The sequence below is a fragment of the Biomphalaria glabrata genome, chromosome 2 (genome assembly GCF_947242115.1).
Source record: "Biomphalaria glabrata chromosome 2, xgBioGlab47.1, whole genome shotgun sequence".
Lineage (NCBI taxonomy): Eukaryota > Metazoa > Mollusca > Gastropoda > Planorbidae > Biomphalaria > Biomphalaria glabrata.
In genome coordinates, this window is record NC_074712.1 from 29,119,728 (window position 1) to 29,134,838 (window position 15,111).

Consider the following 15,111-nt stretch of genomic DNA (forward strand, 5'->3'; position numbering starts at 1 on the left):
CGTTTGATGTATTGATTTCTTCTTGTTTTACTTTTTGACTTACGCTATTCAAAAAGTCATTGCTCAATTGTTATTGACGGCTTTCAGTTTTTCTTTGGTTTAAGTAACGGCAGATTCAAAACATTGACATTAATAGACACTGGTCACCCGAGGTCATTCTCTTTCGCTCATTTCAACAATAGACACTGGTCACCCGAGGTCATTCTCTTTCGCTAATTTCAACAATAGACACTGGTCACCCGAGGTCATTCTCTTTCGCTCATTTCAACAAAAGACACTGGTCACCCGAGGTCATTCTCTTTCGCTCATTTCAACAATAGACACTGGTCACCCGAGGTCATTCTCTTTCGCTCATTTCAACAATAGACACTGGTCACCCGAGGTCATTCTCTTTCGCTCATTTCAACAATAGACACTGGTCACCCGAGGTCATTCTCTTTCGCTAATTTCAACAATAGACACTGGTCACCCGAGGTCATTCTCTTTCGCTCATTTCAACAAAAGACACTGGTCACCCGAGGTCATTCTCTTTCGCTCATTTCAACAATAGACACTGGTCACCCGAGGTCATTCTCTTTCGCTCATTTCAACAATAGACACTGGTCACCCGAGGTCATTCTCTTTCGCACATTTCAACATCCAAGTGACAACATCAATGGTGTTTAAGGATTCTGTGAATTTCCACTTTATCCCCTCCCCCGACCCCTTCAAATAAAAAGTGTGATGTTCAGTTTTTAGTCTTAATCCATAAGGATCCAATATTCTCGATCCATACATCAAAATGAAGACGCTGTCCAATTCTTTGAATTCATTTTTTATGAGCTATTTATGACTTCTGTGGAAATTGTGAAATACTATGGCTAACGTTTCGAAAAAAACAACTTCTAATTGTTATACATTTTAGTTGAAATTCTCTAGGAAAAATAATTTTTGTAAATACAATTTGAACTGCAGTCTCAGCGGTAAGTCTACATTTAGATATAGAATACAAAGTAAAAACTTTATATATATGTATAGGTCTGTGCATACATTATTGGCTATGCATAAATCTAGTAGAAAAGAGATCTTCAATAGAGAAAAACTTGTAATAATATCTGGCAGGGGCGGACTGGCTATATGGGCAAACGGGCAAATGCCCGGTGGGCCAGTACCCAATGGGCCGATCTGGTCGCGACCAAAGAAAAAAAAATTTCAACGCAGACAACTTAAAAAAAGATTTTGACACAGGCAAGACACAAAGGCCCGATCACGTTTTCTTGTTGTTTTTAGCGGCCCCCGAGAGGGGAAAAGACGCAATTAGTTTTGCGTGGCCCGTCTGTCCGTCCGTCCCGATTATATCTCGTAAATTAGAAAAGATAGTGAAAATCCGACATCACAATATTTTAGACCATTATAATTTCTATGCAACGGCTACTTTTTTCTTTTCTGAAAGCGAAAAATCGAATTGTTAAATCATTTATGCAAACAGTTTAAAAAAAAATACACCACTTTTACAATTATTCACTATTAATATTAACAAACACTTCAGGCTCTTTATAAGGGTGACAACTATACACCATATTTTAAACACATTTTTGCAAACTGTTGAAGGTTTTTTTGTCAAAAAAAATCTTTTTTTTTTTATTTGTATTGTTAAGTTATATAAGTTCTGTTATACTAATTACTATATTTACAAAACAAAATGTTTCTATTTTTTTAAAGAGAAAAAATCTATTTAGTATGCATATAAGTCAGACATAATTGAAAACAACAATTAATAAGTAGTTTTTCCTATAATCGCGTGACATGTACAGCTATATACACTTCTTAGCACACCCAACACCTTACGGAAATGTTTTATTCTTAAGGAATAAGAGATTGGCCCTTTACAAAACAAAAGTTGAATTGGATATTCATCAAGTAAGGCCAGGTTCACATCTAATTTCACATTCACCTATTCTTTGGTCTGCTGGACCGCTGGGGCACCACACAAGATCTGTTAACCTTTTTTTCTCCATTATTTTCTGTCATTTGTCTATGATAGAATTTCATTCAGATAATATTGAAACCTGCCTTTTTACCTGCCTTGGTGGACCGCTTCGGGGGCCGATTTTCAGTTTGTGTTTCCACACAAACTGTCTTTGTAACCTTTTTTTTTTAAAAAATTAGTATTACAATTAATTTTGTTTGAAATTCACCAAAAAATATATTTTTAAAAATTACACTATACACTGTACGTATTATCATTTGCAAAACGTTATACCGTACTTTCTGCTATGCACGAGCGGCGGGGACAACACTTTGTTGTCTTCGAGGTTGTGTTTGGCCTAATTATTTTGATTGTCGGCATGGACGTTTGATGGCACTCCCATTTGTTTTTGCTCTTTCCCTCCCCCGTCTTTTGATGGTTCCATTGAAAGTTAACGAAAAAGAGAGATGGGAAAGGTTAAGTTAGAAAACATTTATGTAACGTAAAAAAAAAAAATAGGGGCGACAATTAGCTCTTTAACAATAATTAATAGAAATTAACTTTAACATATACACACAGCCGCGAAATTGCAAAGCACCCTACTTATTCACAGCTCAATATGGGTATATAGTTCTACTTATCTTATCTTATCTTGTATAATACACACGTTACTTCAAAAAATAAGATGATTACGTCCTACGCGTCATGCATTCAGCGATGCATATTAACAAATGACTTAAATTCTGCCAAGTCACTGGTTTTCCTGGCTAGCTCAGGCAATCCATTCCATGCTCTAATGGCACTAGGGAAGAAGGAGCGTTTGTATAGATTTGTCCTAGAATATGGGACCAGGAATGTGCCTTTATCTTTGTGTCTTTGATTTGAAAAGAAAAAAATATTTTTTGTTTATTTTTAATAACATATATCTAAAAAAAATACATTTTAGGTATGATAATTTAAGGTGTATATATATATATATATATATATGTATATATATATATATATATATATATATACATATATATATATATACATATATATATATATATATATATTGCAGAGGGGAGTAAAAATCCGCCCCACACCGAAAATGTATGACATGTCCTTTTGTGGGCCTGTTAATATGGTAATATCCGGGCCGATTTTGATACCCAGTCCGCCCCTGATATCTGGCAATTCATTATGAATACACTTCCACTTTAGTTTATGACGTGGCTAGAGATCACCCCCCCCCCCTCCCTAATTAAAAAAAAATCTCTTTAGTCTTTCCACCTTTGGTTCGCGTACAACTTCCGAAGATAGCAGGCCCCGCACATTTCTAGGACCCGACGAAACGACATAAACCATATATACGGGTTTAGAGTACTTACAACTATATCGATACTACTTAACACTATGTCGAGGCTACTTGACATTATGTTCAGATAACTTTAGACTATGTCGAGATTTCTTAACACTATTTAGAGATTACTTGACACTATGTCAAAATTACTTGACATTATGTCGAGACTACTTGACACTATGTCGAGACTACTTGACACTATGTCGAGACTACTTGACACTATGTCGAGATTACTTGACACTATGTCGAGATTACTTGACACTATGTCGAGACTACTTGACACTATGTCGAGACTACTTGACACTATGTCGAGACTACTTGACACTATGTCGAGATTACTTGACACTATGTCGAGATTACTTGACACTATGTCGAGATTACTTGACACTTTGTCGAAATTACTTGACACTATGTCGAAATTACTTGACACTATGTTGAGATTAATTGACACAATTTCCAGACTTATTGCCACAATGTTGAGACTTCTAGACACTATGTCGAGATTATTTGACACTAAGTCTTACTTGACGAATATGTCGAGATTTTTTGGCGACATGTCGAGATGACAGTTGACACCATTTCAAGATTACTTGACAGTATGTCAAGATTACTTGACACTATGCCGTGATTACTTGACACTATGTCGAGACTACTTGACACTATGTCGAGACTACTTGACACTATGTCGAGATTACTTGACACTATGTCGAGATTACTTGACACAATTTCCAGACTTCTTGACACAATTTCAAGACCTCTTGACACAATTTCAAGACTTATTGACACAATGTTGAGACTTCTTGACACCATGTCGAGACTACGTGATAGTATGAATTGCTTGAGTAGCTTCAACAACAATCAATATAAAATTGAAATAAAAATTTGTTTCTAAACCGTTTCATCATAAATTTTGTATCCCTTCTTTAGACTTTTTATTAGTTCGATATTTTTATAGCGTAGCAGTGTGAACTTATGTATGTTAACAAAGAGTTTGCTCTATAAATAGATCTCGCCCCCCCCCACCCTTATTTTGTAATCACTCACTCCATACTTTTGCAAAGCGCAAGACGATTGTCTGCTGTATTGTGTTTGGTGTTTCCATAGCTTCACTCGCTGTTAGATGAGTTGATGTGTTCATTAGGTAATATGACCGGGGTATAAGCCACATTTGTGAACCATTCTAAATTTAAAATAGTTTCTTCATCTATGTTTAACAAGTAATTTGGTATTCCTTACATAAACATAGTAGGAGAATAGGTGGTAAATATCAAACTGAGAGCCTAGAATTTGAATACTAAGCTGTGACTGACCTCTCTTTGACTGGTACGTTATATATGCATATAGTGCAATTTTACGTTCCACTTTGTACTTGTAAATCTAAATCCCACATTCTTGTATAAACATAAAGCTAGCAGCTAATTGGATGTTATTTTTCTTACGTACTTCGGTAAGAAGTTATGAAAAAACTCATACTTTGTATAAGACTTTCTGAATCTATACAATATCAATTATGATAGCAAGCATTCTAGTTTTACCAACTACAGAGAACATGCTGGTGAACTCGTCTATAGCAAGCACACACAAAAAAACGTAGCGCCCGTTGAAGCTTCACATTTGAAGAATTCTTACATCTTCAAAACCTGAAAACATTGAAAAACAAGATTACAAAGAGAGTTTGTGTTACACAAACTCAGAGGCGGCCCCCGTCGAAGTCGGATCCCTGTCGGATCTGCATATTCGCAAATAATATTCAAGAGGTTATTTAATTTTGATGGTCAAAAGTAATAATGTTTCAAAGATTCATTTGCCGTAAATTTAAATTTAAATTAAATAAAAAATAGTAGATTAGTTTTAGTATATTATAACATTGCAATATTGATCAAAACGTTTGGAAATGAAAATCTACACTTTTTTTTTTTACACTTTAAGTTTAGAAATTGAAATTCTACATCTTAATCTAGTCTATTTTAGTCTAAACTTGATCTAGAAATTCTAGATCTAGACTCTAAAATAATTTTAATTAGAATATAAATCCAGTTCTAGATATACTGTAATAAAAATCTAGATCTAGTTTAAAAATTCCTTTTTTAAACGCGAGTCACATAACGAGGCTTAATAAACATTACTATACCGAGTTCTTTTTCATTTCATTTGAAGAATTAATTCCATATAACGTCAGAGGGAAAAAAAACACTACGTCACACGGCCTAGCTAGACTAAAAATCGCCTTCATCATTACGAGCCATTTATCGAGTGTTCATAGACTTTGGTGCATAGAGTGCGTTCTTTAAGCATTTCATTTAAAGAATTCATTCCATGTGACGTCAAGGAAAAAAACAACACTACGTCACACGGCTTAGTTAGACTAAAATATGTTTTCATTAATCCGAGAAACTTTTCGAGGGTTAATAGACATTGGTGCACCGAGTGCGTTCTTTTAACATTACATTTAAAGAGTCCATTCATATGACGTCAAAGAAAAAAAAATTCCATTACCTCACAATAGGCTAGTACCGGTACCATAAAAAAAAATGTCTTTATTTAAAAATTGATTAACCTTTATTTTACCTTTCAAAACATCGCAATAATTTTTAGGTATGAACACAATTGAAAAGTTTATATAATAGATTGTTCCGGATGTTTGTATAAATAGTAAAAGAAAAAGAGAATTTCAGATAAATGTAATACCGTTAATTAAATTTTTTGGATGGTCTCGTATAAAAATTGATGTACTACAGCCATGTGGAGAGATTTTCATACCTTACTTTGGTGTTTGGATTCTGTTTTCCTTAAAAATCGGAACATAATATAAACGATAATTAGATTTTTTAATGTTTTAGGTAGAAAGTTAAATGTACTGTAAGAGAGTAGTGAGTTAAAATATTTTTCATAAAAATCCGTAAAAACATTATTTCGTAAATGAGAAGATTATTTGTTTATTAATTAGAAGAATGAGTTCAAACAATTATTTGGCGTTAGTAGATTTTTAAATAAATTCGGAAATTTCTGGCGACGATTTGTAAGAAACAAAATCCGGAACTTTCTTTATCGATTACAAAACTTCTATGTTATGTTTTAGCAAGAAAATTAAATGTCTAAAAAGTAATTTTCTGTAATCAATTCTAGTAAATTACTTTTTTTAAAGCCCTGAACAACCTATTGTCGATATTTTTAAAATTTGTTTAAAGATGAAAATACGGAACAATTTGATATTGATAACCAAATTATAGTGACGCATTGTCAAATAATATAAGTGTAATATTAGTAAATTATGCGATTTCAAACAATCATTAGGCATAATTCATGTTTTATAAAACAATATCCGGAACATTTTTACACTTAATGAAATATAAGTCAGTATAGAGATTTTGATTTAGCATTAATATGCTATTTACATAAAAAACGGAACAACATATTATTGATAATGTGTTTCTGCAACGTTTATGCTTGGAAATGGAATGTAATATAAATTAGAAGAGCAAACAAACATTTGTTTGGGTTGATTAGTTTTGCACAAAAAAATCCGGAACAATCAATTTTTTTAGATACCTAAAACTATTGAGATGTTATGGGAGGAACATTAAAGGGTAAATCAGATTTTCAATAGCTTTTAGAGTTCTAGTTTTTTTAATCTAATCGTGAATGACAGACCGACCAACAGACAAAACGCACAAAAATAATCTTCTTTTATTCAGATGGGGGCACTAAGCAAAAAATAAATAAAATCTGATTTTTTACAAAAGTTTAAGGAATTGGTTTAGCACCTGGTCACATTGCGACGTTACGCTACTGCACGAAAATCGCTGAATAAAAAGTCCATTTAAAAAAATGTGCGTGATATTTAAATACAAAGTGCATTATTAGCCTTTATAAACAAATAGAAATGTTTTCTTTTAATTTTAGCAACTAGTTGACCAGAAAAAACATCTTTAACTATTATTTATATTTGTTGTAAACATTTCCTGTACATTTTAAAAATATATTTGACTTAGTGATACTGAAAATACACAAAGATTGTCCATCTTTGTTAGCATATTGTAACATTGCCTCCCTTACATTTACGTAATTGTTTTAGAATTGGTGTATTTTTATGAAAAAATCGCTTGCATAATTAATTTTATAAATTAAACGGTTTGCTTTTAGAAAACCAAAAGTAGCCGTTGCACCTAAACTTTTCAAGCCGCATTTAATGATGAAATAATATTTTTCATATCTTTTCTAGTTTTCGAGATCTGAGTGTGACAGACGGACAGACGGACAGACAGACAGACGGACAGACGGACATTTTGCACAAACCTAATTGCGGCTTTTTCCCCTTACGGGGGCCGCTAAAAATGTTTCACTTTTCAAATCGATCACAGCGCCACTTTTTCAGAATTTGTAACATTGAAAGTTAATTTCTGAAAATGTATCTCTTTTAAAATAAGTATCTGTGGTGTGCGTTTGCTCGAGTTTTGTATGAATATTCTTCTAGAATCTAGCATGTTTACATTTGGCTCCATCTCAAGGACAAAATATGACTCTAGGATGTAAGTTTCACAACTCTGAATAAAATGCTTGACATCATTTCCATTTTTTTTTTCTGAAACTTTTTTTGCTTTCATCCTCCATTTCCAGAAACGGGTTTCTAAGTTCTCAAGTTCTCAAATCTAATTATAGAGATAGACTTTTGGAAGAACATAAGTTGAATGATATTCAATCTCGTCTGGGAAAGAAATTCTCTCAATTTTAGACTCAAATATTACACAAACTGTCTCAAAATGCAACAATTCAGTTAACTGTTGTTTTTTTGTTCACTCTCCACTGTTTCACTAGAAGACGTAACTTCATCTGTTTTTTTAGAATTAGAACCAAACATTCTTACACTATGAAATGAAAGCCTCAGTGTTCAAATAATGTGACGAGATGTTGGTATTGGGATTCCTCTTAGCATTGTAAACTTTGACGACTTGTTGGTGAGATAGACTTATTTGAGAACTATTCTACTTTCTCATGACTTTTATTTTTCCAGTTAAATAAACCTTGGAGCCTGAATGTGTATCACATAGACTGTGTACTTGTGTTCACTCAGGTCTTCAATTAGATATCTTTGTACTACTACTTTCTAGTTCATTCTCAGATCTTCAATTAGATATCTTTGTACTACTTCTCTCTAGTTCATTCTCAGGTCTTCAATTAGATATCTTTGTACTACTTCTCTCTAGTTCATTCTCAGGTCTTCAATTAGATATCTTTGTACTACTTCTCTCTAGTTCATTCTCAGGTCTTCAATTAGATATCTTTGTACTACTTCTCTCTAGTTCATTCTCAGGTCTTCAATTAGATATCTTTGTACTACTTCTCTAGTTCATTCTCAGGTCTTCAATTAGATATCTTCATTCTGTTCGCGTGTAGCAATGAAACTCCAGGAGCGAAAGTTGGAATTTTATTTTCAAAACATTATCAATATGGTAGTTATAAAGATGAAATAACATTTTCGAAAACAATTGAAGACCTTGCAACATTAAAATGATTGAGAGGCAGTTTTCCAAATAATTCAAAAAATTTATTTTAACTACTAGTTATGTGATTTCAGGTAAATTAGGAATGTACAAAATGTTTATTTGATAACATCTCAGTTGAATTAGGTACTAGTAATGTTTTTAAAAAATGTTGATAACTTATCAACTGAAAGATCAAACTGGTTGGAGTGCACGCTCGATCAATGAGATATATCAAGTGTATTGTGACAGAAATAAAGAAAAAAAGAAGCGTATGTTGGGCAGGTACCTCGAAAACATGGCAGAGAACAGAGGAGCAAAAATTGTATACAGGAAAAAACCTAAGGCAGTGACTCAATGCAAACCCCAAATATTATGGACTGATGTTATGGCGGCAAATCTACAACAGCTTGGAGTTCGGGCGTGGAGACCAAAGTCCAGGAAAGATCTGAATGGAGGGATGACAAAGTCCAGGAGAGATCTGAATGGAGGGATGTCAATGCCCAGGAGAGATCTGAATGGAGAGATGTGTTGAGGCAGGTCACAGCCCTCTATCGGCTTTAGCACCACTGGCATGGATGGATGGATATCAGCTGAATAAGGCACTATGGATGTTCAATGATGTTTATTTGAAAGTCAGCCCTTTTATTTCACAAAGAAATTTAAAGAGTGCTTTGTTTGTGACGGTACTCAACCGGTTAGGCATACCGGCACCTTTTTAAATGTGGGGAAAAATTATTATTTTTCTTGTATTTTAACGTTTATTGTTAATTTATTAGTTTGTCAATCCATCATTGAGTACCGGCACCTAGTCTTTTACAAAAAAAAATGCATTTGATATGTGCGTTTCTTTCTAAATTCTTGAATTTTCACTAATCAATAAATAACCTATGTTAGCTTCTCAAGTTCGTAATATATTGTTTTAAATGTCAGATGACAAATAAATTTAGTATTTCTTATCCCCGAGTACGTAACAATACATATTAAGGAGGGTTAGCCGTAGTACAGTGTTTATCCAATTTACACATTTTACAGAGCCATTCAAGTTTCTTTATATTTGGCCAGTTCAAGTGTGTTGTTGTTAATGAACCCGCCAGCTTAACTGTTTCAATGAAGAAACAAAATAAACATTTATCTAGGAGCTCGAGGAGAACACAACAGTGGGAAGTGTTTCATTTGGTCCCAGCTGCAACCATTAGGATATACATATACATTTACAAAGGACAAAAGCTGAAACTACAGAAACTTGTTTGTTTTCATTATGTTACAGAAAATTGGTTTCCAATTCTTGTCTTAGAATTGCCTAAATAAGCACACACACGCACATCTACCTTCCAAAAGTTCGATCACACAAGTGTCGCAGCTGATCTTCGTATGAATTCTGCTTCTGCCTGTATGACCACCACTAGTTAGTCACCAATTTGTTTTTAATAAAGAGTTCATAGTTGCGCCAATGTCGTACACGACATCACAGTGTAACACTCAAATAAATATTGTTTTTTGTCTACAACCAGAAGACTTAAGTCATTTGATTCTGAGGTGCTTAATGGGCATGTCGTATTTCTTTTAAAATATGTAGCTACATTCTGTATACCATACACACAGAGATAAGTATAGTTATCCGCCATAAATTTAAAAAACATCTCCAGCAGCCTGCATTTAATTTGCTTTCCATTTAGAGAAATTTTACTTTGGTTATTTCAATTATTTACAGTTTTGTTTGACACAGAATGTTTCAGTGTTACTGCCATGTAACACGCCATGTTTTGGCGAAAGCTTTTCTTTGGGTTTCCAATATTTGTTACGCAGCCTTGCACGAGCCCTCTTGCCGGATCAATGTTTGATATTGGAGATTCTCATTCATGTATATAAATAGCTAGTTCTGTGGCGTATCCGGTATAAAGTGTTGATAAAATATGTTCTTTTTTTAAGTATGTTATCAATTTTTTTAGCAGAATCAAATGTTCTAAGGTCTTCCATTTATAGAAATAAATAAAATAATTTTAACATAAAGGAAGCATTAGACTTTTACTATATGACTTTAAACTTTAAAAAAAACATGGGCATCTAGCGAGTGGTAATTATGGAGATTCGATACGAAGATGAACTACCTCGCAAAAGTCGACAAAGTTGTCGGTTTCTATATTCTATTTTTATAAGTACCTGCAGTGGCTAACACGTTGGCCTTCCATTGCGGAGGCTCGAAATCTTGTGTTCGAATTCAGACTCAAGCACTTTTTTTTTATTTAGCTTTTGAAAAAGCAGCATGGAAACCTTCTCCCATATAGTCCCCTTCAACCACATCAACTGGTCCACAAACGTAACTGGACCAGAGCGCATTCAGCATGATAGACGCATGAAAATTGCGATAAACAAAAACAAATAAATACAAATATTTCCAATCGCAAAAATTTATTATTGTTAGTCTAGATCTATTGAAAAGTATTTACATAATTAATTCAAAAAAATTAATGCAGTGTCACTTAATATAATTTATAAGTTTTGTTTGATTTTCTTTATCTTACTTGCTTGATTTTTTTTAAATTTAAACGTGGCAGGCTGACTTGACGGACGGAAGAACAGACAGACCACACAAAAGAAATAGCAATTATTTTTCCTTTTGTGGGGGCCGTTAAAAAAGACATAGCTTTAACTTAATAAACTTTTCTAAAGAACTAGGTCTACATCTAAAACAGGCACTGAATGGAGACGAAGACTTTTGCTGTTAGCTTGCTGGCTCTGTACCTTGTGTGTTTGGTGTCTGGTGGAGAGGAAACGTTGCAACCATCAAGAAGTATCTACAGAAGACCTGGTCAGTTTCGTCTGTCCAGTTCGTCCCAGAAAACTTCGTTCACCGAAGAGGAGCAGAGTAAACTTTTGAACCTTCACAATGCTTATAGAAGTTTGGTGTTTCCACAAGCAATGAACATGAGAGAACTGGTAAGTGTTTGGCTTGTGTAACGTATGGTTCAAGTCTGAACAAATAGAGAAGATAACGAGGAAACAAATCAAGCATCTGAAACATCAAAGTGTTTTGTTCTTGATCTTGGACTAGTCCTAGGCTCTACTCTGCTTCCTTTTTACAATCCCTACTACTCGACAAGAAACTCATAAAGAGTTCAAAATAATTATTTTTACAATACTTCTATTCAAGTAAGAACTTTCTGAAGGCACCTGGGTGGACAACGATTTTCCTATTAATTTTATACTTGATGTACATTGTAAGAAAAAAAAATACTAGATCGTTGTCCATAACGGGAAAACTTTCTTATGGCTATTAAAATTTTTCAAAGCATACAAATATATAAATTTCTATTCGGTGGTGTTTTTTTTTTAACTAGATCTAGATCTAGATCCAACATCAGTTTTTAAAGTACTATCGCGTTCCTAAAAGGACTATGGCGTTCTTAAAAAGACTATGGCGTTCCTAAAAGGACTATCGCGTTCCTAAAAGGACTATGGCGTTCTTAAAAGGACTATGGCGTTCTTAAAAGGACTATGGCGTTCTTAAAAGGACTATGGCGTTCTCAAAAGGACTATCTACGTTCCTAAAAGGACTATGGCGTTCTTAAAAGGACTATGGCGTTCTTAAAAGGACTATGGCGTTCTTAAATGGACTATGGCGTTCTTAAAAGGACTGTGGTGTTCTTAAATGGACTGTGGTGTTCTTAAAAGGACTGTGGTGTTCTTAAATGGACTGTGGTGTTCTTAAAAGGACTATGGCGTTCTTAAATGGACTGTGGTGTTCTTAAAAGGACTGTGGCGTTCTTAAATGGACTATGGCGTTCTTAAAAGGACTGTGGTGTTCTTAAATGGACTGTGGTGTTCTTAAAAGGACTGTGGTGTTCTTAAATGGACTGTGGTGTTCTTAAAAGGACTGTGGTGTTCTTAAATGGACTATGGCGTTCTTAAAAGGACTGTGGTGTTCTTAAATGGACTGTGGTGTTCTTAAATGGACTGTGGTGTTCTTAAATGGACTGTGGTGTTCTTAAAAGGACTGTGGTGTTCTTAAATGGACTGTGGTGTTCTTAAAAGGACTGTGGTGTTCTTAAATGGACTGTGGTGTTCTTAAAAGGACTGTGGTGTTCTTAAATGGACTGTGGTGTTCTTAAAAGGACTGTGGCGTTCTTAAATGGACTGTGGTGTTCTTAAAAGGACTGTGGTGTTCTTAAATGGACTGTGGTGTTCTTAAAAGGACTGTGGTGTTCTTAAATGGACTGTGGTGTTCTTAAAAGGACTGTGGTGTTCTTAAATGGACTGTGGTGTTCTTAAAAGGACTGTGGCGTTCTTAAATGGACTGTGGTGTTCTTAAAAGGACTGTGGTGTTCTTAAATGGACTGTGGTGTTCTTAAAAGGACTGTGGCGTTCTTAAATGGACTGTGGTGTTCTTAAAAGGACTGTGGTGTTCTTAAATGGACTGTGGTGTTCTTAAAAGGACTGTGGTGTTCTTAAATGGACTGTGGTGTTCTTAAAAGGACTGTGGTGTTCTTAAATGGACTGTGGTGTTCTTAAAAGGACTGTGGCGTTCTTAAATGGACTGTGGTGTTCTTAAATGGACTGTGGTGTTCTTAAATGGACTGTGGTGTTCTTAAATGGACTGTGGCGTTCTTAAAAGGACTGTGGTGTTCTTAAATGGACTGTGGTGTTCTTAAATGGACTGTGGTGTTCTTAAATGGACTGTGGTGTTCTTAAATGGACTGTGGTGTTCTTAAATGGACTGTGGCGTTCTTAAATGGACTGTGGTGTTCTTAAATGGACTGTGGTGTTCTTAAATGGACTGTGGCGTTCTTAAATGGACTGTGGCGTTCTTAAATGGACTGTGGTGTTCTTAAATGGACTGTGGCGTTCTTAAATGGACTGTGGTGTTCTTAAAAGGACTGTGGTGTTCTTAAATGGACTGTGGCGTTCTTAAATGGACTGTGGCGTTCTTAAAAGGACTGTGGTGTTCTTAAATGGACTGTGGTGTTCTTAAATGGACTGTGGTGTTCTTAAATGGACTGTGGCGTTCTTAAATGGACTGTGGTGTTCTTAAATGGACTGTGGCGTTCTTAAATGGACTGTGGTGTTCTTAAATGGACTGTGGCGTTCTTAAATGGACTGTGGCGTTCTTAAATGGACTGTGGCGTTCTTAAATGGACTGTGGCGTTCTTAAATGGACTGTGGTGTTCTTAAATGGACTGTGGCGTTCTTAAATGGACTGTGGTGTTCTTAAATGGACTGTGGTGTTCTTAAATGGACTGTGGTGTTCTTAAATGGACTGTGGTGTTCTTAAATGGACTGTGGTGTTCTTAAATGGACTGTGGTGTTCTTAAATGGACTGTGGTGTTCTTAAATGGACTGTGGCGTTCTTAAATGGACTGTGGTGTTCTTAAATGGACTGTGGCGTTCTTAAATGGACTGTGGTGTTCTTAAATGGACTGTGGTGTTCTTAAATGGACTGTGGTGTTCTTAAATGGACTGTGGTGTTCTTAAATGGACTGTGGTGTTCTTAAATGGACTGTGGTGTTCTTAAATGGACTGTGGTGTTCTTAAATGGACTGTGGTGTTCTTAAATGGACTGTGGTGTTCTTAAATGGACTGTGGTGTTCTTAAATGGACTGTGGCGTTCTTAAATGGACTGTGGCGTTCTTAAATGGACTGTGGTGTTCTTAAATGGACTGTGGTGTTCTTAAATGGACTGTGGTGTTCTTAAATGGACTGTGGTGTTCTTAAATGGACTGTGGTGTTCTTAAATGGACTGTGGTGTTCTTAAATGGACTGTGGTGTTCTTAAATGGACTGTGGTGTTCTTAAATGGACTGTGGTGTTCTTAAATGGACTGTGGTGTTCTTAAATGGACTGTGGTGTTCTTAAATGGACTGTGGCGTTCTTAAATGGACTGTGGTGTTCTTAAATGGACTGTGGCGTTCTTAAATGGACTGTGGTGTTCTTAAATGGACTGTGGTGTTCTTAAATGGACTGTGGTGTTCTTAAATGGACTGTGGTGTTCTTAAATGGACTGTGGTGTTCTTAAATGGACTGTGGTGTTCTTAAATGGACTGTGGTGTTCTTAAATGGACTGTGGTGTTCTTAAATGGACTGTGGTGTTCTTAAATGGACTGTGGTGTTCTTAAATGGACTGTGGCGTTCTTAAATGGACTGTGGCGTTCTTAAATGGACTGTGGTGTTCTTAAATGGACTGTGGTGTTCTTAAATGGACTGTGGTGTTCTTAAATGGACTGTGGTGTTCTTAAATGGACTGTGGTGTTCTTAAATGGACTGTGGTGTTCTTAAATGGACTGTGGTGTTCTTAAATGGACTGTGGTGTTCTTAAATGGACTGTGGTGTTCTTAAATGGACTGT

At 35.1% G+C, this 15,111-nt stretch overlaps 1 protein-coding gene across 4 annotated transcripts in view; it reads left to right on the forward strand.

Moving 5' to 3' along the window:
* Positions 1 to 4,327: 4,327 nt before the first annotated feature.
* Positions 4,328 to 15,111, forward strand: part of LOC106064753 (peptidase inhibitor 16-like) — a 33,780-nt gene continuing 22,996 nt past the window's right edge. Inside the window, exons 1-2 of one of the 4 annotated variants that reach the window (XM_056019907.1) lie at positions 4,328 to 4,613; positions 11,467 to 11,710. In XM_056019907.1, the coding sequence (XP_055875882.1) occupies positions 11,474 to 11,710 (237 nt within the window). In that variant the 5' untranslated portion in view covers positions 4,328 to 4,613; positions 11,467 to 11,473. Of the gene's footprint in view, positions 4,614 to 8,570; positions 10,179 to 10,286; positions 10,310 to 11,466; positions 11,711 to 15,111 lie in introns of those variants that run through there. The other 3 variants (XM_056019909.1, XM_056019908.1, XM_056019910.1) reach the window with 3 other exon arrangements.